Raw genomic sequence first — 25,053 nt, 5'->3', positions numbered from 1 at the left:
CAGAAGAGAAGCAGTGACTCGAGTGCATAGAAAGACATTCCCACTCACATGCAGCGAGTCGCATGCCAAAAGGACAGACCCACATACCAACAGTAACCCTTGCTCTTTAGAGGTCTTGGTCAGGTGTAATGTCTGACCCGGATGGAAAGGTGGTTTCAATCAGAATCGATGGCTCTCACTGGGGGAAATGCACTCTCCATCCAACTGTGTGACTGACTAATGTCAACGCAGTGCCCCCTGCAGGAAGTGACCACGCAGTGCCCCCTGCAGGAAGTGACCACGAATAGCTGCTAGGCTTGTACATGAGGAAGCTGATGGGAAACCAATGCACTGATGCAGAACCCCAATGTTTACCACGATGGAGGACACCCTCCTACAGAAGTAGGGGTCTGGAGCTGATGAAAGAGAGAATAGATGCAGGTGCTAACTGCTCTCCACACAACTAATACACGTGCACAACTCAAAATGTCTACAAAGGAGCGTCTCAGGTAAACCAGAGTGGGATTAATCTCTTTCTCAGTGGATCCAAACTCCCACAAATAGTGAAAGCCTACAGCAAACCTACTCAAAACTTTTCTAAGTAAAATGAGGTCTTAGAGTCTCAAAATGCAATGGGGATGGTCTTGGTGCGAAATCCGAAGTTGTGATACCTGCACTACACTGCCATCAAGAGTCAAAGTTGGGTTATCCAGAGCTTCACCTGACGGCGCCCAGGGTACAGGCAGCCATAGAATGACATTGTGGGTGTGCAGCAATGTGACATAGTGCACAACGAGGCTTTACATTTTGCAGCCCACTCATATTGCAGTAAGGACCGGAGACTAGTTCCCAGTTATTCTCACCACCCTAACGCACAGCGGGCACCCTACACAAGTGTCCAGCTCTGTGGCCATGCTCGAACATAAACTTAGCACTGCCAACTTGGTTACACAAACCTCCTACATCCCTGATATGGGCCTCATCACAAGTTGGGTGGAGTGGCAAAATGTGTTGGTAACGCTATTACCACTCCATTTACCACTCCGCCCAATCTTGAGTTGGGTGAAAAATTTGAGTTTTACCTAAAACTCTAAATTTTTTACCCTTTTTCAGTGCTATTATCTTCTTACTCCCAGTATCAGACCCCCTTCAGGATGACCTCTTGTGCCCTAGACCGCAAGATGGGTTATCAGGTGCCATCCGTCCACTACTAAGGTATTTATCAGCTAGGTTTCCTGCAAGGATATTATGCTTATCGATCTATTTGGTCTAATAAACCATCACCATTGAACAGATGCGATGAGCCACATGTGTTCCAGATTAACAGGAGAAACTGCGGTATGGACCCAGGGTAAAGATCGCAGGTCGGCCCGGCTGTCTACTATGTTGGCAACCACGACCAATGCAACGCTTCTAGACTAGTTTCGCCTTTGTGGCTACTTTCCTTTATGTACATATTGCATGTCACAGGGAGTACAGTCATGTCCGATTGGATGGCAGGGGTAGTTATGTTGGAGTGTCGGCCTAAGTCAAGATGAATTGGTGCAGTAGGTAAAACGGGAGCAGTGAGAACTCTGTTTGCTGATGCAGTAGGTCCGAGCAAGAAAGGATCTCTTGTAGTGACCATTGAGCATTCATACCCGAGTTTGTAAATAGGGTAGCAATGGTCCAAGAGTGGCCTTACTGATGTCCTCGCGTAGGTCAACAAGCGTTATGTCTCTAATGTTGACAAAGCGTAGAGGTATAACGTTGTGTAGAAGATCCTTTAATCATGTCCGGTTCAGATAGAAGTTCTGGCCGTGACTGAAGACACTCTCAATCCTCATGGCTTTGGCTGTGCCTGCAATGTCCAAGGGCTTGAGACCATTATGGTTGAGTTTCTCCCTAGTGCTTTGCCCCTGTTGCAGCCTTGGAGCAACATGTGCATCGGAGGTGTCTTTCCCCAGGGTTGTTACTACCCTGGGAGTGCCCTCCTTCTCTGTGGTGGGCTGTGGTAGTCAGTTTGCTTGCTGGAGTGCTGCCGATGATTCTTCTAACTTAGCTTGCTGTGGGTGTCCCTTTGTGCCTTCGGTGATAGTTAGGACGGAACCATCTTCAACTGTTGGTAATGAATGAGACACACAATTAAATGGAGCCGAGGATTGCCCGTTTTAGGGTGGATTGGGAAGCATTTTGTTAGAGTTTGGCTCTAGATCAGAGTTGAATCTATCAGATGTTGGGACAGTGTTTCCATGCTACACTGGAGATAGTCGGGACATCTTTTTGTTGATTCTTTTGGTCTTGTCAGAGAGAAGTTCGCACATTGTTGCTTGCCTCACCACTTTTTTCTTTTTTCGTTGGTACCATGCAATCTGGTCCATATCTGGTCCCTTTGTTACTCGCGAGGGAATGGGAGCAGATGTGTTGACAGGGGATACGAGTGGATCTGATTGCATCTTGGGACTGTTGACCAAGCTATTGATGCCATTGCTCATCTTGTTTGTTAGGCCAATGAAGGTGTTCAGACGCTTATGTAAGCTGTCCACCACCAGGCAATCCACCCTTATACACCCTGTTCATAGATTTCAAGTCCGCTTTTGATCTAGTTCCCAGGGAACTACTGTGGGCCAAACTTGAAAACTTGGGATGTCCTAAAGGAATACTACACTATCTCAAGTTATTACATCCCCAACACCACAGTTTCCCTGAAGTTAGATGCTAAAGGGAAAATGACCAACAAGATCAATCAAAATTGTGGCGTGAAACAAGGATGTGTTACGGCACCAATACTGTACAACCTGTTTGTCCATGATATACCCAAAGTACTATCATTGGAAAATAATTGCCCCCCCAAGATTGGATCTGCTCATTGTGTGGTATTAGCATATGCTGATGACTTAGTCATCATGGACCACACTATTAGCGGCATTCGAAGATCAGCAGAGGCACTATGGTCCTATACACAAACAAATGGACTGGCTATTAATCTGAACAAAACTCAGATGGTGATGTTTAGTTCCAAGAAGACATCACGAGTCAGCTTAAACATATATGGGACTGTAATTAACTATACCCCATATTACAGATACTTGGGTGTTGAGGTTGAGCCCAAGGGGCAATACACTACCTGTAAACAAACTAGAACTACGAGAGCGGCCCAAGTCACAGCACTTATCTTTCGTTTCTCTACATCCCACTGTGGTTATACCATCTGGGCAGCACGCCAACTCTACCTACAGGTCTTAACGCCAATGATAACCTATGGCCTTGAGGCACTGCAACTGATGGACCTTGACTGGCTCCAAATCCTCGAAGGAAAATTCTGGAAAAAAATACTCGGTCTCCCGGGTTGTATTCCAATGGCCATCCTTAGATTAGAAATGGGCCTTATCTCCTGGAAGTCCCTACTCAGAAAAAGAGCAGAATTATATCTAAAAGTAACATCTGACACAGACAATTTATTGTTAGCAGCGATTCACTGTGAAATCAACAAAGCTTCTTCATATTCTCTTATGAAAAAGAACATGAATAACTATCTTGAAGCGATTGGCTGGACCCAAAAACAACAAGTGGTCTCAACTTTTTTGCTTAGAGCGCTAGCCAAGAAAACTGAACTACATGATTGGATCAGCAATTTTGCGCATTTGGAAGACCTAAAGCGCTATAAATTTGTGCAATTCATGAACTACACTTTCAAGAAACCTTTACCATATTTGAATCTATGCCCTTCACCACGCCTAAGACGATTCATTCTTCTGCTAAGGATTGATCAGCTACCTGTACTGGCCATAAGTGGGATCAAGAACAATCTCACCTTATCCGAACGCTGTTGCAGGCTGTGCAAGGACAGAACGGAATCTGAAACGGGCAAACATGTCCTTACAGATGTGCTGCTATGATAAAGGTCTACACAATATTTTATGTAGGCTTTGTCCATAACTTGGAACATGTTAGCAGCAACAAATTTTGGCAAAGAGCCGTTAATGCAAAAGGAATGAAACTATACATTGCAATGTATAATGTCTGGACGAAGGTTGAGAAATCATTGGGCATAAACATATAGCAATCTGCCAACCTACAGATGCCAACTTTGGGAATGTTATACGTAGGAAAAAATAGTATACCTATCTACCATTAGTAATCGCTTTTTGGACTTGAAGTTTTGATCATGCAAAAGAACTACCACTCATTAATCATTGATCTTAAGGACTTATTTACACACTTTCCTAGACATGTACATTTTTAACTTTGAATTTTGAACTCTTTAAGTTAAGATTTATTTTTTAATTTTTTCTTTTTCTTGCTTTTATTCTTCTTTCTTTCTCTTCTTCTTATTCTTTCTCTTATTCTACTATTTCCTTTATTAAGTCATTATGTTACTATTTTCTATTTTTAATGTGCAATTGTTTTGTAAATGTAATTTTTTATATCATGTGAAAAGCTTATACTAAGCTATAACACATGAATAATAAATAAAAAAATAATTTATCTAAGCTGTTTAGAGAATTTGTGACCCTTTCGAGGTTAGAGCACAGCAAGTTCAGCTTGATGTCAGCAGTGCCACTTTTGTTCGATAATAGCCCCAGCATAGACTCCAATGCTGAGAGGACAGTAGCTGGGCAACTGCTATCATTTACATCCTGAGAACATATGCTGAGGTCCTCTTGTCTAGCCTCATGGTTAGCCACGACGCCATTCTCATGGTAAGGTCTAGTATCTCCCTCTGGAGATTGGTCTCTTGGTATGTCAAGGAGAGGCAGGTACAGGGGAGTTATTCTATCGCTTGGTGTATTTAAGGAGTTGGCAGGATCCTCCTGCCTTGATTGATGTGATGATTGGATATTTCGATCAAGGTATTCTTTAAGATGTTCATCTTGCTCTTCCTGAAGCTGCTTTGTTGGAGTGGAGAGGAGGATGGAATGGACACCAGCAACAGGGGTGGAAAAGAGAGATGTGTCAGAGTCAATGGCCAAGGCTAAATGCGCCACCTGGTGAGGGACAATCAGTGCTCTGACGACTGTCTCAATGGTCTTTGAGCTAAGACATGGTGTTGCAGCCACAAGTTCCTCTGTAAACGCCTCAGCCAAGTTGGGGCAACGATCAGAGTAGAGATCAATCGCCTCAAATAGCTCCTCCTTCTCATTCTCTTTCTGCTCTTGTGTGCCCTGTTCCAATTAGTAGTCTTTTATGGGCAGCAGCTTTACAGAGGGTTTCTTTTTCGACACCTTATCAATGTTCTTCACTGTTCATTGTGGGCATGCTCGCCTAGATCCTCTCATGCTTTTTTCCTGTGCAGTGGGAGGTGTAGATTGATTAAAGTCAGGGGGCACTAGGTTTTTTTTTTCTTTTGCATTAGCAGAGACAGATTCTTCGATTGAGATGACATCCATTCCTGCACTGGTCTGCTCAGTGGCGGTCATGTCACCTTGTGTGGTCAACGCAGCCCGTTTGGCGGCTCGCGTGACAATGGTGGTGGTTGCGCTGCACTTCAGGTTGGATGAAACAATGCAACACTGTACTGCCTAGATTATCTTTTGAGGCACCTTATCAATGTAATATAGATCAAAGTTTAATGGTTGTCCGGGCACCCGACACCAAGGATGATTATCAGAGGTGATTAACACGTGGTGTACAAACGGCAACGGCTATTGTGCAGCAATTGCTCTTACCAGAATTATGCTGGAATCAGGGTTGCTGACGGTCTTTGTGTCCTCAGGTGTCTGTCTTTGCAGGGCTCGCCCTCTGCCCTTCACCCCCAAACACCAAAACACACTGCACACACAGCACACTCCTCGTGTGTGGCAGGTTTTAAACCCCACCTCCAGGCAGGGACAAGGAAAGGGAAGAAAGACTCCTGGCAAGGCTCCTGGCAGAGTCAATCGAGTCAATGGAAGCATTTTTAAGCGCAGTGTCTCCCGTCTCAAAACACCAAAACACAAATTTTTCAATTTCACAGTGAATATTGTGTCCTGTTTTTTGTAGACATCTACGGGTCACCCAGCGTTGTCACTCTAAGATCCAATTTGTACCTGAATATTGGAACCAAACAATATCAGTTGTTTGCAGCCAATGTGTGCGTCCAGAGGAAAGGTACCTACCTGCACACCATGGCTAACCATCGGCTGAGCACCTCCAATGGCCTTGTTTGGTCTTACAACGCTTCTGGACACACCCAGTCACATAGTGACACAGGCTTCTTCTTTCATTTCAAAAGAAAGACAATTGTAAGCATGTATGAAAGCTACCTTGGACCCTTTCCTAAGGATTTTCCTCAGATTTTACTATCAGTCATATCATATGCCTTATAAACTAACGTTCCTTGCCTGCCATTTGCTCAACATGGCTCCCGCTTTGGAATTGCCTAAATGTCCACAGGGTCCCTTGTGTAATCCTATATGTGCACCCACTGTTGCTGTTTGAAATGTGGATATTCCCCCACACGCAACCTTTACCTGGGGAGTGGTTTGTATTACTGAAACATGCACACATGCACAGAGGCGTTGGAGGTGTGCAATGTATGTCCTCCATGCAGCACGTGGTGGACATTAAATGAGCTTTCACAGGCTGTCCTTTAGAAAGTGTTATGGTCAGACCCGAGGGCCCTCCCAGTACCCTGCGAGGGGTGGGTACCATTACAGGGCGCACCAAATCCTTGGCGTAACACTGTCTTCCCTCTAATTGGAAAAGATAGGTGCACATGGACAAACAGTGTGGCAGGAGCCAACCAAGCTGACTGCATCCAAGTGTCCACACTCAACACCCCGACATGTGTCTGAGGCCACTAGTCCCCCAGCAAGCTGAAAGCAATCTTTGACCAAGTCATCCCATGTAGGGGTGGTCCGAACTTCCCCAAGATTTCCCGTGGCCCCTCCGCTATGTTAACCCACCACTATGTCAGAGTTAGCTGCATGTTATCGAATGCAACACCTTTGCATGAGAACCATATTTCTGCTAGCATGGTTCATCGCCCTGAACTGCACTCATTGAAGCCGCCGTGCAGGATCCCACATGCACATCTTAGTCACGTGGATAAGGCATCTCCTAACACTTTCCACAAGGTCTCATGCTACAAAACATGCCTAGGAATCTGAATGTTGAAAGCGCCTTGAAGGCCTGAATTGCCCACACTAAATAAAGAGTTGGGTCTGAGCCCAAGGATGCTTGCCGCCTATATTGGGGTGTTGTGTGCCTGTATTCCCTGCTCATTGAAATGCTTTACTGCTCAAACATCTAATGGGCCGCTCTCACGGGGGGGCAGGGGAGGGGGGGGCTGACCGTGCTGTCTATTAGAGAGCAGAGACTGCATATTTATTAAAACAGAATGTGTGCGATCAGAGCTATCTGCAGCAAACACGCTTGAACTGCTTGATTTACAAGCTATATGAACAACGCTATGTATGCCAGCTCCAGTCCCAACACTATTTTTGTCCAAGCTGTTCATTGTAGCCAGTTTGCTTGATCATATCTTCTCACAACCTCCCGGTCCTTAATGCTTGCCAGCTGTTTCCCATTATTTAGAATAATTGGGAATGGAATGCTGGAGAAAGGAGCATTGTTTTTATCTTTGGCTCTAAGATTCCAAGTCGATAGGCTCCATAATGTTGCCAGCGCCCACCACCTTATCCAGCACGCTACTTCCCATAGGCGTAAGCTACGCAACATATAGCCAGCCACCTGTCACTTAAGGAACATTCAGCGAGGCACACAAGTGAAGTAGAAATAGAGGCAACCAATGGGGGATGGCCACGCATATTGCACCCACCCCAGCCTTTAATAAAGAGACATGTGTTGGTCCTTGCCACGTATTGTCATGTAAAGTGGTCTCATATACACACGTTTGGCCTCGCTGGGCATCGCTCGGTTGGAAAAGAGGTAATGCGATTGTTCGTGGGATGGACGAGCCAGATGCGGAATGTGTGGTGCTGTGTTCAGATTTGATGTACCAGGGTCCTGAGTCCCGTTCTGCTTCTATGGATTTGGTAGTGACTCTTGGGAATATTATAATGGAAGGGAAATCTCGGATCTGAAAGGTTAAAGTGTTTTGAATCTGGTTAAGTGACCTTTGTGGTGGTGTTTGATAGGTCTAAAGGAGTGTGCTTATTCATAGCACAATTCATGATGATGGGGTAAATCATAGGCTTGTGAACACTGGTTGTCTGTGTGTGGGGATCCTTTTGGGTAGTTTAAGGTGGAAGGAGATTTTAAAAGGTCCTGGAGAAGAGGTAGAGAAGGGGGGCGGGTTGGGGGGGAGTGGGGTACATGCAGAATGTGCGAGGCACTGAGCGCCATTTGTAATTGAAATGACTGGTGCCCTCCAGAGATCAGGAGGGTGGCTTCATGGAAGCTTGTGGTAGAATGTGATCAAGTCTCGTTTGGTTTCGTGGAGTCTGATATAATGTGTTCATTTTTACATTGTTTGTTTGTTTATTTATTTGAATGATGCACCCGATCCGGAGGTATCTTGGCACCTTTACATGGTGAGTTGCAGGAATACTTTCAACTTAGTTACAGCATTTACATAGAATGGAATGACAGTATTATTGCAAAGAGTAAGGTAGGAAATACAATAAACACGTATGCAAGAATGAATATACATATATACAAAATGAGATAAGAGACTTCATAGTCAGCCCATGGATCAGAACAGACAGCGGGGTAGTCTAGATTCTAGTATGTTCTGATATATGCAGGACTAGGGCTAGCCATGGGTGTCGTTGGTGATGAGGTAGTTTATAATGTTGCGCCTGAATATATATAGAAGGGTTGGTCTGCTCTCAGAGGAGTGGGTAAGGCTCATTAGTTAGCTCACTGAGACATTAGTCTCAGTCAGTGTGGGATGCTTGCATTCATGAAATGCTCATCTAATTTGAGGGTTTCCATCCTTTGGCTTGATAATGCCGCACTTAGGGTGTATCTGTTTCAGGCTTCAGTGCTGGTCTTATACGTGTGCCACTTGAATCGACGCTGGTGCTAGTCTCATCTGAGTGTTAGTTGAATGGCTAGGATTTTAGCTGTTTCCTACTGTTTTGGCATCGAGTTTCAGTGTTTGGTTTCTAGAAGGGAGACAGAAGATCCCCCTTTTTGCTCACTGTTGACGCATGGCACCATTGCTACTGCACCATTTCTGGATCAAAGTGTTGTCGATGATAGACAGTGTGTGAAATAATTTGTGAAATCCACGTTGAGTCGTTGAGTCGTGGCAAAGAGATTTATCAGGACTAAGTGGACCGTGTGTAGCGCTGGGGAAACGTGTTCCTATCCTTTCAGCTTTAGGAGCAATCTGGCTTCCGCGTTTTGACTCTTTGTAGTCGGTAGAATAGATATTCCAGGAGTTTGAAGTAAATGCTCTAAAGCGAATTTACTGGGAGTAATCACCTGTTCTATTGGTTAGTGCCAACTCAGGAAAGTCAACAATCACATCTTAACTTATCATGACCCGCCAAAGGAGAAATATCTATTTGGCTGGCAGCCTGGTTGCACCAGCAGCAGCTGGCATGCATTTCTGCCTAGTTATGCATTATCAGTGAGGTGTGTGACTATCATTCTGTCACTGTCGGCACACATCTGTCGCATTATTCTAAACCAGCATGAATGTTGGGCTTACCACACTCATCACAGCAGATGTCAAAAGCTTCACGTGCCTTCTCCCTTGATCCTCAGAATGCGATGGACAGATGCATGCCAGTCTTTTGTTTCTGTTTCTATCATAACCACATATTAAGAACACATGTCCTGTAACGCTGAACTATAGGGCGGGGCAATATATGAGCACACAGGAAGTTTGCACTTTCCAGCTATAGGGCCTCATTACACGGTAGGCAGTAAACCATGGTGCTATTAGCACCATGGTTGCCGCCAGGACCATACCGGTACCACCATGGAGGAAAGGGGAATTACCACCCCATTCCAAGGTTGGCGGGGCGGTAATTCCCCCTTTCTCCATGGCCCTTCCCCATTCCCATTTTTGCCCCATAGGGCATAATGGGAATAGGCATGGAGCTAATTACGGTACCGCAAATTGCGGTATCGTAATTAGCACCAAGGTCCCTTTGCGGGTCCCAACTTTAACGGCTGGTCTACACCAGCCGTTAAGGTCGGGTCCCGCAAAGGGACCTCGTAGTAAGGCGGTAAGGATTAACGGTCACCAGTACCCTTACCGGTGACCGTTAACCCTTACCGCCTTCCGTGTAATGAGGCCCATAGTGTACTTTGTTGGATTACTGAAGGAGTCCAGAGGCCAAAGCATCATAGACTGGCATAATGCGAGCCTCCACAGTCAGTTGCATGTGTGCAAGTGCATTTACATACGATGAAGCCCATTCAGAAGGACTCCAAGTCACAGGGAAACCACATTTCCGAATGCAGCAATTACTGTCAGGCGGATTTTCTGATGATGAGATAATTTTTCAAATAGCGGCCGCTTATGCTCAAGTGCGCAGAATTCTCCGCGTCACGAAACATACTTTGACGGCACGGAACCTCATTTGAATGATCGTGCATGCAACCGTAGGTGTGTTTGGACAGTCAGATCGATGTACAGGGACCAATTGCGCTGTCAAATTCTAAAATCTGTCTGTCACCAATCCTCCCCAGGCTCAAGGCACGCCTCCTCTGACATCCGAGAGCATATGCAGATCACGACCTAATAGTGATAACCGCTGGGTGCATTTCAGAAGAGGCAATTGGTTCAGAATTTAAAGTGGACTGTCAGCCAATGATCCATCTTCTTAAAGTTTCCAGAAAGTTTTGTTTGGCTAATGAGCAGTTCATTCCTTGTTTTTGTCTGGTCTTCCTTGTTGCCACTCAATTCCCATCTGCATCGTGTTGAGTCAGCACGTGCACTGGGCTCAGAGAGATCTGAAGGGGGTTGTTTGGTGAATCAATCATGAAAAAGAGGTGTCACCCTAATGCCATTTCAGAAAGTCTTTCTCGCAGGCCTTTCACTCACACATACTTATGTGCAGAGCCGGCCTTAGGGCATGGATGGCCGGGCAGCCGCCCAGGGTGCCCTGCCATTACAGCCCCCCCCACGCCAGCTCGGTGGAAGCCTTTCAAGGTCTCCCCCGAGCGAGCTGGCGTGGTGGGAGAAGGCAAGGCAGGTGCACAATTGAAATTAAATGTGCTCCGCTCTTGGGAGTGGAACGCATTTAATAACAATAGGGTGCCTGCCATGTCTATTGAAAAATGTGGCGCTCCTCCTCACCCCCTATCGCATGACTAGCGGCACGCGAAAGGGAGCAGAGGGGTGTCCAATTTTTGATTTCTAAGATTTCAGATAGTCTTAAACAGATGTAATTGGAAAAATAGATATTAAATGAGGGGGCAGAACATTCACAAATTTGGAGTCAAACAACGAGAAAGAGTGATTTTGTGGGAGAGTATTTTGGCATTGCAGAACAGACAAAGGGCAAGAGGTGTGGGGGAGGCGAGACATTGAATGAATTTGTATGTGTTTAAGGGATTTATAAAGCACAAACCCTAGGCAGAGGTAGAAGGAGTTCCTATGGTAGTCGGGCAAGTGTGAGTTGGATCCAATGGGTGGGAAGCGAAGATACAACTAACTGGACACCCTATCAATTAAAATGCACGACTCAGAGTTTATTGAACACTATGGTCTTGGGTTCATGCGTGAATAGTAGGAACACTGGAGCCATGCAGATGTCTGGTGGGTATTCATTTTGCAGTGACATGCATAACGGAAGGTCATCTTCCTCGTCTTCTTTTTGAAGCAATGTTTGGTTTCCAGCCTTGGAATGCTCCAGCTTTTTGAATGTTGCTGACATCCTGAAATGCTTCATCTAGGTTTGCTGGTTGACAGGACAGCACCTTCAATGGTACACAGGCTGTTTTGAAGATGATTCGGACTTGTATGGACAGGCATTGCAGCTGCCCGACAATTGGGGTTGTGGGGGTCAGATCTTCTGCTGCCTGTGATTATTCTTGCTGTGGCATGTGGTACTGCTTTTAGGAGCTAGTGGACTGAGGCAGGAATGTCATAGAGGGGAGCCCCCTCCCCGGCTACCCAGTGAGGTCTCAAAGTACAATGTATTTGGTGGTGGTCCTGAAATCAGCGGCTGAGGCAAACAGGAGGAGTGCTAATTGATACCTGGCCATGTGGGTCTTTTTTATGATATGCAGCTTGAACAAGAGGATGCTGTTGATAATTAAATCACATGATTTGAGACACATAGCTAGTTTGGGCATGAATCATTTGAGATGTATGCCAGATGGCCATGATTGGATCAGTGTAGGTCTAGCAGTGTTTTCCAGGATCACAAACCGAGTTTTAGTGCAGGTGAGTTTTAAATATGTGCTCATCATCGAAGATTGAATGGCACAAGACATCACTTCAGCTGTGAGATATCTTCATTGTGGCTGTACTTTCAGTATAACTATGTGCCATTAGTATGTTGATATACCGAGATGTTTCTGTCCTTGAGAAGAGCTCCAAGAGATATCTAAAAACAAACCATACATATGCTAAATATGTTAAGAGATAGATTGACACTCAAGACAGATGGGGGAATGAAATTACACTATAAACAGTACAGACAACAGAAGGGAGTGTTCAGTGAAACTGAGTATGGCCATAGATAGAAACATCAATACATGACATATATGGAAGAAAAATAGAAGTGAAGGTGCAGTAGGTGTTATGTCAAAATTAGGGATGGGCGAGCCGTCTTCCATCAGATTCGAGCACATCGATTCAACGGGTGGCTCTTCTCGGCTCAAAAGATCCGAGCCATTTGGATCCGGAGCTTGAAATGGCCTGGCTTTTTGAGCCAATATTGTAAACGCTTATAATGGTGTGAGTATTTCATGGCTCGGCTCAGCTCCAATAAAACTCTATGCTGCGACCAAATTCTGGGATAGGGTTGGCTTAGGAAATTATGCAATAGTCCCATCATTGGCTGCCTTCAGCCATTCTGTTTCAGGATAGCAGAGACAGCCCTCTGGGCCTTGTGTTCTTCATCCAAAGTTAACATTTCTACAAATCTGAATTTATTTGAAAAATGCCACTTCATTTTGTAGTTGAAATTATTTTACTCTAAGAAAGTATTATTTAGGGCCTCATTACATGGTATGCGGTAACCATGGCGCTATTAGCGCCATGGTTGCCGCCGGTATTTTACCGTGTCCACCTTGGTGGATGGCGGAATTACCGCCCTACTCCATGGTGAGTGTGGCGGTAATTCCCTATTCACCAAGGCACTTCCCCATTTTTGCCCCCATAGGGCTCAATGGGAATGGGGAAGGAGCTAATTACGGTACCGTAATTAGCACCAAGGTCCCTTTGCGGGCCCGTTCCTTAACGGCTGGTAAAACCAGCCGTTGAGGTCGGGTCCTGCAAAGGGACCTCGTAGTAAGGCGGTAAGGGTTTACCGGTACCGGTGGCCTTACCGGTACCAGTAAACCCTTACTGCATTCCGTATAATGAGGCCCTTAGTCTTACTTTTTGCTTTTACTTTATTTGAATATAACAGTAAACTACATCAGGGCCTGGTTCATTGTTTCAGTGATCAGTCAGCAAGGTGCTGACTCATTCAATGAGATTAATGGGAGGGATACATCTACTGTTAGGACCTGGGGAAGAAATGTACATAACACAGAAATTGGCCTAGAATAAAGATTCATATGCAATTTTCGGGAAACATCACTTCACAAGTAACATTTAATGTCTCATCATCCCAAACAGTCTTTCGTTCAAGAAAATAATTCACTATTGACTTTTTCAAACCATACTTTCATTTTATGGCAGTTACTTTTTAAAAATATTTTCTTAACACAATTGTTCAGTGAATGAGCCATTCACTGATCAATTCGGGGACACATTCACATGGTTAAAATATATGTTGTGCGTCTTCGGGTATCTGTTTTTGAGTTTGTATGTGTATATGTGTACAGCTAAATAATGAAGCACTTTAGCTCTTCACAATATGGGCGGTGTGTTTTTAACAAATATCAACATTTTTTACATGTTACCTTTCTTTAATGAAAATACGTAACACAGGCCTATCTTTCCCTATTACTAAAGGGATTGCCCTGCCTAACTAAATTAAATAAAGGTGCTCTTCGGATATCAGGAAGTCAAAATGTATATTCTGTCCTCAGTCCCAAACCTAACTCTGCCTGACCCTACCACTAAAAGGATTAACTCAAAAAAGGGCAAGAGAAGGTCTCCCTTCTCCTAGTTGTTTCTCTTGTTTTCTTCCCAACAGCTTTCTTGTTAAAGCTGTGTCTTATCTCCTGTGGTATTGCTTCATAAATGTCTCTGTTTAGAATATAGGACTTTTTAAGTTATCTTCCCTGATAGTCTCTTGATGTTCCCTTCATGAGCTCATGTTGCTCTTCCCATATACTTGTGGCCCTTGTATTCTTTTTAATGCTTGCTTTACAACAATTCTCCTTGAAATAGTTTCTCACACTCTGGCCTTTACTTGTATGTCGCTTATATTCCTTAGGGTTCACAACCCCTAGGTTTTGCATGACCTTATCCAAATTATCAGTCCCCCTCTCCTGGGTTCTTAGTATTCGATTTTCTATTTTATTATTCTGATCCCTTAAAAGTCTGATTTCAGAATATTGGTTATACTTCTTTGCGGTGGGCTCTTTCCTCTCTTCAAGCCTCAGTACCTGGTGGACTCTCCATTCCTCCCATGGTATTTGCTTCAACTGTCTATCCATTTGCCAAATAGCATTGCTCATCACTCTCTTTAATGATTCTAGATATCTCCAATCCTGCTCACTTGTTATTCAACTTTCATGTTTGTTACTTTGAGAGTTTTTTCTCCCAATGCATTGCCCCGGCGACATCCCGCCTCTCCCGTTCTCCCAGATACGTTTTCTGATGTTCAGGAACCTTACAGGGCTTGGCACGCACTTGGGTATTCTGCTTCTCGTTCTCTGTGACTGGCTTTTCAGCGTAGCATTCTTGGCTGTGTGGCGTAGGATGCCATCTACAGAAGTGGGTTGCAGGTAGTTAAAGAAACAGCTGTCCACCCACTGGTGGAACACTCCTGTCCCCTGCACACAAAATGTGTTAATGTAATTCAATCAACATGTAAAATAGTTTGAATAACCAAAATTAGTCATAATCCTTTTTAGTAAACACTTGCCATATATCAAGAGTCTTAAATGTTTATATTAGTGACATATAACTAATTTATTTTTTTGGATAAAATTATATTTTCAGTAAATATTTAACAGAACAAGAAACTTCAAATGAAATTTTAATTCAAAGAATCCACGATACATAAATCACATGCCCTATGTGTTTCGGGAAATTCCTTTCCTTCTTCAGGGGCTATAATTTCTTAATATCAAAGTGCACACCACTTTTCACAACTTTGAAAAAATTGAGACTATATACTTATTTAAGTGAAATAATCCATATTAAACGATACTCTGTTTACATCAAGAAGTCAAGATCTATCATGGTTTTTCTTTAATATTCACCTGGTGATAGTCACGTGAAAAACAGTCCAAGCTGTGTGTACTATATTCAGCAAGATGCTGGGACTTCCTTAAAGATCTGGAAACTCACCAGTCCTTAGTGATTAAAATATAAAATGTCAGTCTTTTGTACTGCTGCTTATTGATGTTTCCTATACTCAAAATCAATATTGTCCTCACTTCATATAGAGGATGGCCCATCCTTCAGTTAATTGTTTCTTCCTATTCTTGCCCACAAAGCAAAATTCTTTCATATGGTTGACCAATTCTACATGGGAAATCATTAGAAACCATATCTAGTAAATATAATTGTGCCGTCAGGGTGTCTAGCAGATTGAAAGCATCTTATGTGCTAATACATTTCGAAGATCTTTCTCTATCTTGGGATTCTCTCAGTCAATTTGCCGGTAGTTGCAGTACCTCCTTCTCTGTTGGTCTCAGCATCATTTGTTGGGTATCTCGCCCACCACGTAGCAGCCATTAACCGTACAGGGCTTGAAGTCCCATGCAAGTTGGTAGCACTACCACCTTGCACAGGTCTTCAATCCCCATTCAATCAACGGTTCTCCCGTTGCAGGATTTGTCGGCTCTCCAGCATCTCACTCTGGCGTTCTACGCCCTTCCAAAAGCTATGGGCTCTGTGACTTCGCTTTGCTCATCCTCTCAAAGATGTAGTCACATAAAGGGGCTTCCGCTGTGTACCACACTTTCTTCACAAGAACTGCTCATCCCAGTTATAGTCACATCTCATTTTAAAGAGACATCCCATTTTCCTTGGTATGGCTGTTTTGTTACAACATTGCCTGAAGCCAAACATAAGGACGACAGATTATTCTTCATAACAGGTAGTCCCATATAAGCAGATATGGTATTGCATTTAGGGAAATCCTCAATGGAATGGAATGGGATTCCTTGTCCTGTAAGGGACGTCACTCCCATTGAGGTCCAACTTGCCCCTTCCCCTAGGGAGGCACTTGCAGAGAACGCTCCCCTCCCTAGCCTCAAAGGGGGTGGCTCCCCATGGGGAAGAAGGGACAAATACCCATGATTCATCATTGTACCCTGTTTACTTCCCATCATTCCATTTCCTCACACTCTGAAGTAACATGCACTGCAATATTTTGTATTACAAACTCAAAATAACAAGTCTGTCAAGGCCAGTACATTGACATTGTCAAGAGGGAATGGGATCTCCTCTCAGCCAGGAGAAGAGGCCCACCAGGGAGAAATCCAGATTCAGTCTTTCCCCTGCAAGACCGTGGTATTTGTGTGGGTGGCAGATCCTATGCCCACTTGTGCCAGCAAGCTGTTATGCAGTACCCATTTGTCTTGCACCATGCTTTCTGTTTAAAATGTTCACCATACTCATTCTCTCCTAAACAAAACATATGTGGACCCTTCCTTCCCGGCTTACTACCACCCTATCTCTTCTTGGGCAAACATTTGGAAAAGCTGGTCATCTCCCAACTTACCCACCACACTGAATCTGTTGGCTGTCTCCACGACCACCAGTCTGACTTCAGAGCAGCCACAGGCACATAAACTGCTCTCTCGAACTCACACAAAGACTTGCTCTCAAACCACAACTTCAACTCCCCTTCTGTTCTCATCCTCATTGATCTGTCCTCTGCCTTTGACACTGTCAATCATGTCACCCCCTTAAATCGACTCTATGATACTCTGGGCAACACAAATAGGGCACTGGCCTGACTGACCTCTTTCCTCTCTAATTGGCACTGGCAGGTCCAAATGGGCCCTTTTCTCTCCTCTACCTCCCACTAATTGCAGCGTGCTTCAGGGCTCTATCCTATTGCTGTGGCTTTTTAACATCTACCTTGCCCAAATGATCTCCACATTCTCTCCTCACTACCAGCATGTGTGGATGATACTCAGCACTCATTTAAGCTCCCCTTCTCTACCTCATCTCCGTCCTCTCTCATTCCTGATTGCCGGACTGCTATTCAGGCATGGTGCGTTACTAACGATCTCTGTCTTAACGCCAGTAAGACAGAGATCCTTCTCATTTTAACCCCCCCTTCATTCCCCCTACTCTCTGGCTCCCCTCCTTCAGTTCCCTCCCTCGCCCTCTTGTGAGGTTAATAACCTGAGTTTCATCTTTGACTGCTCTCTCGCCTTCTCTCCTCACATTGCTGACCTTGGCAAGAAGGCTCACTTTCAACTTCACCTCTTCAGGGGCATTATCCCCTTCCACATCTTCCCCCAGAAAGTCAATGGATCTCATTAGGAGTTTGGCGGTAGCCTTGCCGGTAAAACCGGCAGGCTGCAGCCAAACTTCTGAAAAAATCTGGCACCCAGCAATGAGGAATTACCGGGGTATTCTGACTCTGCCGGACCTGGTAATTCCTCCATAGGGCTCAATGGGAATGGGGACGTCGGGTGCATCCAACTTGCTGTGCTCGGGGGTGCCACTCTGCCCGCCAGGTCAGACCTGGCGGGCTGACAGGCAACCGCGAGCACAGCTCATAGTATGGCGGTACGGTTGCAATGGTGCCGATAGCTTACTGGCATCGTTGTTACTGTGCCGCCATACTTGTAATGAGACCCAATGTCTCTAGAGCTCTGGTTCTCTGCAGGTTGGGCTAATGCAACAGCCTCGTCCTCAACCTGGCTCTCTCTTCCCTCCGCCCTCTTCATCTAATCCAGAATAGGACTTCAAGACACATCCTTGGCCTCAAGCCCAGGGACTGCCTCTCTCCAGCCCTAAAATCTCTCCACTGGCTCCAGGTGGCTGCAAGGATCAGAATTGAGACCCTCTGCATCAACCACAAGCCTTTCTGGACCTTGAGACAATGCTACATCCAACTTTCTCACCCTAAAAACCTCCCTGCTAGAGTCCTCTGGTCCTCTAGTTCAAACTCTATGCAGGCAAGACATTTCTCTAAACAGAGAGTGGGGGTAGAATTAAGGAAAATGAAAGAAAATTAAGTAATTCATAGTGTAATTCCCAGATGGAGTTATCTCAGAGTGGGTTTGTGTATGAAGAAATAGGAATGTGGCTGAGAGATGATCCTTCCAATATAAAATGGACCCTGTAAAAAAAAATGATGAGTGAGGAGATAAAGATGCTTTGCAAGGCAAAATGAGCATATGACAATTTAGTTAATATTGGTACCAATGCAAAACTGTGCATGAAATCAGCAAACTGAGAGAACACAAGATAAATTAACATGATCAACACATTTCAACACAAAATAATGATAACAAAGGCACAATAGTTGTTGTTAAGAGAATGGGGCAGAATCCCAAATGTGCAGGTGAAAATCATTTATTGGTCTTTTGAAAAGGAGATAGTTGTTGATGGAAAATTTGTACCAGGATGTGAAATGTAAGCAATCAAATTGATGAAACTCTAGATACAAGACAATGGACCAATGCGGAATGATTTTAAAGACAAACAAAACTTTCTATTAGAAGTAATGAGACAAAACTAAAGCTTCAGAGGGCAACAGAGGATCTGGAGATCTGAAGGGATGCTTGTATGGAATCAGGGGGAGGGGATTTTGATTAGGAATGTATACTAGAATGAATGTTCAGAGATGAGGAAGAGAAACCAAAAGTGCCAGAGGAACACAATCTAGAAGGGGAGAATTAGGCTGTGAGGATAAGGGAGAAACGCAATCATGGATGAGAGGTGAAAATAAAGGCACACTTGATGCAGGTCACCATTGGAGCCATTGACAAAGTCACTTTCAGGGACCCATTTGAGAGAGAAGGAGACCCTGGAAGCCAGTGGATGCCACCCACTATGCAAGGTGACAACTGGAGATGGAAGATGTGTGTTCCCCCAGAGTGCTACACTTCCCAAGTCCCAGACAGGTAATAGGAGAGTCATTCCATGATAACTCCAATATCCGACAAAGGCCAGCTCGACTTCTTTCAATGGTATCCTCACTTCTGGTTCTGGGGAGCAAAGGACAAGATACTCCCAGGCAGGGAGTCTGAATTCAGGACCTTCACCTGCTGGACTTCCCACGGCCCCATCAGGCGGAACGAGAAGCACGATCCTCAGAACTGCACTATCCTGCAAGGAGTTGGCACAGATTTATGAGTTACCCTTGAGTAACATACCAGCTCCTCAGAAAACAAGGTCATGGTAGACCAACCCCCAGACAGATAATGCACCTCAACCCTCCTCCTTCATGCACACATGGTTTTGTCTCCTTAGTGAGCCAGAACAGTGCAGTGGACAACCTCCTTTTCCCCATTCAGCACCAAAACCTGCTCATGCAAAAGATTATTTACTATTAACACTACATATGAAACTCCAATGTATAATTCCCGACGAAAATGAAAATATGCAGGCCCCAGTTGTTCTATATTTCCCAGGCATAAACTGTGTTGCCTCGTACTACAGAAAAAAACATGAGAAAGGTGAAATATCAGTTCCTCCCCAAACAAATGTGCCAAAAGCATTGCTATGTTCATAGATGGCAACCCAGACCTTTTGAAGCCCTTCCCAGAGCTCTGAGTTATACATACTCACTTCCAATCAAATGGTGGGAGTGAACCTCCTGGCAATCCCAGTCAATTACAGAGGAGACACGTGGTCTATGCAATGTAAAAGAAGCTCTGATTGCCCAGTCTTGTTGGGAGGAACTATGAGTGCAGATATCCCTAACGGAGCAGTGTGAACAAAGCCCAGTGAAGGTACAGGCGAGCTGAGAGGTGCCATAAGGGCTAAGGGCCTTGTGTAACTGCAAAGGCTATGGTGACATCCCCATCATAGGGTGAGAAAGTCAATCTTTCCATTACAGGGTGAGTTCCTTGGCAAAGTGCCCAGCGCTGGGAGAGAACCACCTGAGGGACAGAGTCAGACCTTGATAAGGAGCCTTCACCATGGAGAGGTCAAGGTCTTGCAAGGGCGATAGTCCAAGGAGACCTGCCAGAAAGTAACCAAAGAATCTGCTGTGGGCTATAGCCCAGACCCTGTTTAGAGACAGAGGCCATTGAGGAGGGTGAAGTCGTGCCAATCTGCCACAGTGAGATGCACTGAGCCTGGGGAGGAACCCCAGAGTTTAAGAACGAGGAGGCAAGCCTGGTGTGGCATCTGAACCAGTAAACGAAGGCTGTCTCAGAGTCCGTCCAAGCTTCCGCAGACCCATACAGCTTACATGAGTGCCCATCTGCCAAAACAACAACATTCTGCACAATCCCAAACCATTGCCTTCAGTGGAAATGGAATAAACGGTTGTGGGATGGTTTAAAGGGATCTTAGTGCGACAAGATTATTGTGTTGAAATATGACTTTTGTGTAGTCTTTGCTGTCTTTCGCAGCGCGTGCGGGCAAAAGAGTTATCCCACTGCACACTTATTGTACTGAGTAAAAATGAATGCCACCACGCTGTGTGTGCCAGTTAACCGATGTACTTTTATTCACTGGACAAAATTTCCAATTCGGAAATATTAGATCATTTTCAAAAGTCCAGAAACTAAGTGGAAAGCCTACTTCAGGTTCTCTGGAACACGATGTGGGATACATCCAAACATGAGCATTCCCATAACGAACTTCCCATGGTCCTGTAAGGCGAAGGAGACAACTGTAATATGAGAAAGAAATAAATAAAGAGAGAGGGCCTCATTATAACCCATGCACTCTCGTAATGAAGGGTGCCGGTACGGGACCGGCACCCTTCATTACGGGAGCGCCTATTACGAGGTTTCCTTGCGGGTACTGGAACAGACGTCTGGTAAAACCAGATGTTCTTTCCGGGTCCCACGAGGGGACCAAGGAGCTAATAACGGGCCCGCTATTTGCAGCCCGTTATTAGCTCCATCCCCATTGAGCCTTATGGGGCCTCAAATGGGAATGGGGAAGGGTTTTTCCAATGAGGACCTACCAGGTCCTCCATGGTTGGAATAGCCCGGTAAGTCCTCATTGGAGGAACCCAGTAATGGAGCCCGGTATGGAGGCAGCCATGCCCTTATTAAGGGCATGGCTGCCTCCATACTCGTAATGGGGCCCAGAGAGAGCAAAAGGCTCATTCAGAGCCCCAGAAAGAAACCAATACATCTGCCGGGAGTCGCAACCCATATGTTAGCCTGTGCCAGAGATCATTTATGGGGGTGTAGTGGTGCCAGCCTGTGGGGCCTGGGGGTTACACAGATGCTGGAGAAGAATCTCAGAGCTTGCTAAAGATAATGTAAGCCTGTTGAGGGCCCCCTTGAAAAGCAGAATGTAACCCTGTTATGGGCTCAGTGATTCAAGACCAGAAGGGAGGACCACAGCACAGGGATGCAACATCTGCACCATAGAGTAAGGAGAAAAAAGTGTTGGGGTGCGTTATGTACCCCTTAAATGTGAGTGACTCGTTTTGTGAACATAGGGCATTGAAGTCCTGAACTTGATGTATGTAGACAAGTGATCAGGACTTTGACTCTGAACGCAGGTCTCATTAAATTAGGTTCCCATTCACGCTTTTCGTTTTGCACATACCCACCGTGTTTTTCTGTACCTTTTTAGCTTTTCCTTCGTATGTTTTAGCCTGTACACTAGGGCCTTTAAATGTTTGCCACGCCCACATTTCCTGGGGTAACTCCTTGGATGCCGAGGGGATCCTGAGGACAAGGATTAGAGATTATACCCATGAAAGGTCATGACTAGGAATGTTATTTCCCACACGAGTCTTTGTTTTCATCCCTTCCTACTCACTGTTTGAATAGTTAGGCTGAGAGGTCCATTCTGTCCTGTTTTGCTCCCTGCTTTCCCCACAGGCATTCTCCCACCCTCTCCCTTGGTAACAGTAAAGGTGTTGAGCTGTTTATATTGGCAATGTGTGTGGTCTGTGGCATTGCAAGACCGTGACAGGCTTCAGCCAATGCCGCACTCTTACTGCCCAGAGTGTGCCACTGATGCAGGAATGATTGACTGCTCCAGTTGCATGTCATTGTTGAGACCTGGTCAGTTCCACGACTCCCCGAATATAAACAAAAGTGATGATTGTTGGATTATTTGTTTTTGTTTATTCCTACTGAGGGGTTTGAACTCCCACCTTGTTTCCCTGGCCCCCCTTCCCTGTCAGCGCCCTGTTCCCTTTTCCCTCCATTTATTTGTATGTGTTCCCTGTGTTTTCCTATGTGTTCTTACTTTTCAATAGCGACCATAGGCGTGCAAGGTCGGTATGGACATTTGTCAGAACTGGGTCATGAACATGTTTTCTCTGTTTCTTGTGTTTGTGTGACTCTCTCCAGAGGCCACAGCAGGCCAGGGCAGGGCCTTATGCAACAATGAAAAATCCAAAGTCAGACCCCCTCCCTGGAATGCAACACACACAACAGAGCCACACACTCTCTGCCCAAATCTGAAAGTTTTTATCTAATTTTCCAAATGCAGAAAACAGTGAGATAAGCAAAGCGATTGGTGCGGGCCAGAATGATAGTCCTACAAGTTCAACACATGCCTCATAATTCTGTGTGCCACCTGCAGTCATATGCCTGCAGGCTGATAAGCTGTGAGTCAGTAAATCGAGTAATGTTAATACCGATTATTGTAGTGCTTATGAACAGGAACAATTCGGAGTGAAGCACAATTCGAAATGAAGACTTTGCAGTAAATGCAATTATATAAAAGCTATGATAATATTGATAATAATAGACAATGGTATCATGTCTTTTCTATAAAACTGCATTTACAGCAAAGCCTCTATATGGTTTGTATGATGGTGAAAACATGTGTGGGGCTGATTTAAGACACCTTGGGCCTGATCACGAGTTGGGCGGTATCCCAGCTGGGATACCGCCCAACTTTGTAGGCATTAGCGCCCACCCATCTGCTGGTATTACCGCCGGATCACGGTTTGGGCGCTAACTGTAAGTCCCCATTCCCCATGGGACCCAATTACTGTGTGGTAATACCGCTGGCGGTAATTGCACCGAAAATGGCATTTTCTTGGTGTGTTTACCCCCATCTATGAGATGGGGGTAAACATGCCAGACTCGTGATAGGGCCAGCCCTTAAATGCGGCGATAACACTGTTACCACCGCATTTAAGGGCAAACACCCAACTCGTGATCAGGCCCTTTGTGCAATGTTGTAATGCTTTGAGAGATTTCCAGTTGCAAGCTTTCGCATGGTAACATGTTCTTCTGCATCCCCCTTTGCCAGCTGCTGGACCCCAATCCAGGAGAGCGGTTCTCCAAGCTGACGGACATCCAGGTATTTCCCTACTTAGCTGATGTTAACTGGGACGCCGTTTTACAGAAGAGGATAGTGCCGGCTTTCACCCCAACAGTAAGTCAAATGTTCAGCAGAGGAAATAGCAAACATCCATTACATTAACATTTCTTGAAACACGTTTTTTGGTAGATGCCAAGCTTCATAAAATAGCAGATGCACCAGTTTCTGAAAAATTGGATTCCCTATTTAAAAAGTCGCCCAAACTTTATTAAATTGATTTGAGGGGCTGGTTTAGAGGAGAGAATCATTGCCCACATTCATTTTATTTAATCACACTGAATGTATCTATCCTGCGATCCTTTGATCTATTCCTTTCTGAAATACTTAATTTCTTTGAGCAATTATATAGATGTACAGGTAAAAAAAAGTGTGTCAGTGGTTGAGAATAAATTGAATACTGTTATAATGGACGAAGGTTTCGAGGCTTCCAAGATGGAAGTTTGATGTTCTAATATGTGAGGACACTTTCCACGGAAAGACTCCTTTGCGGTCTCTATTCACCCAAGCATTCTCAGTTAGGATTGATTTACCGGCAGTCCACCTAGCAGACCTAGAACCTGAATACTCCCATTTCACCATTGACAATAACACATTCCTGTTGGTAGTTAAAACCCTGGGCGTCCACATGGACTCCGCTCTCTCCCTCTCCAAGCATGTGAGTTCCATCACCTCCTCATCAGCATATACCGCCAAACTCATCAACGGCTTCTGTCCTTAACCCACCACCGACAATTGCATCCAACATCGCACAAGCCACCATCTGCTCCAAGTTGGATTATTGCAACTCTCTCCTCGCTGGTACTTCCAAATGTAACCTGCTAAAACTGCAAATTGTTCTATAAACACCCTCCACACTGCCCTGAGCCTAAACAAATCAGACCACATCTCTCAAGCCAGGAGAGACACTGACTGGTTGCCAGTGAAGGACTTATCTCCTTCAGAATTTTTACCTCGGTCCACTGCTGTATCAATAACACTGCCCCCAATACCTCTTAGAGTGTTTCACCAAACCAACTTCCTTCAGACCCACCAGAACTGTCTACACCAGTCGTGATGCAATCAAGGTTTTCTCATATTGTTTTTAATAGTCCCTCAAAATGACCATCTCGCTATGAATTAAAGCCAAAACTTGAGGAGAGGATTAGTAATGGTTGATCATTGGCTACATGCTACATACAGTCCAGGGATAGGAGCAGATTGAGTTGCACTATCTACCCTTTTTAACCCTGTCTAACATCAAGTATCTGTATCGTAGAAAGGACTGACATGTCTATGCAGTCCTAATTGTACGACCTATTGGGCCTTAAGGTTTAGTTACTTGTCTTGGAATTTGTTTTGTATCCTGTGTCCTATATGTCACTGGCTTATCCTGTGTCCTATATGTCACTGGCTTTTTGGTGATGGTGGCCCTTTCGGTTTTCTTTGTGTTTTGAGATGATCCTGTT

At 44.9% G+C, this 25,053-nt stretch overlaps 1 protein-coding gene across 4 annotated transcripts in view; it reads left to right on the top strand.

The window, feature by feature from the left end:
• STK32A (serine/threonine kinase 32A) overlaps positions 1–25,053 on the top strand; it is an 885,758-nt gene that overhangs the window by 815,167 nt on the left and 45,538 nt on the right. For all 4 annotated transcript variants that reach the window (XM_069652434.1, XM_069652435.1, XM_069652432.1 and 1 more), the window contains exon 10: positions 23,537–23,662. In XM_069652434.1, coding sequence (XP_069508535.1) covers positions 23,537–23,662 — 126 coding nt within the window. The remainder of the gene's footprint in view (positions 1–23,536; positions 23,663–25,053) is intronic.

This window comes from Ambystoma mexicanum, chromosome 3p (genome assembly GCF_040938575.1).
Source record: "Ambystoma mexicanum isolate Mex_15411 chromosome 3p, UKY_AmexF1_1, whole genome shotgun sequence".
Lineage (NCBI taxonomy): Eukaryota > Metazoa > Chordata > Amphibia > Caudata > Ambystomatidae > Ambystoma > Ambystoma mexicanum.
Note: the sequence above shows the minus strand (reverse complement) of the source record. Positions and strands in the feature narration are given on the sequence as shown.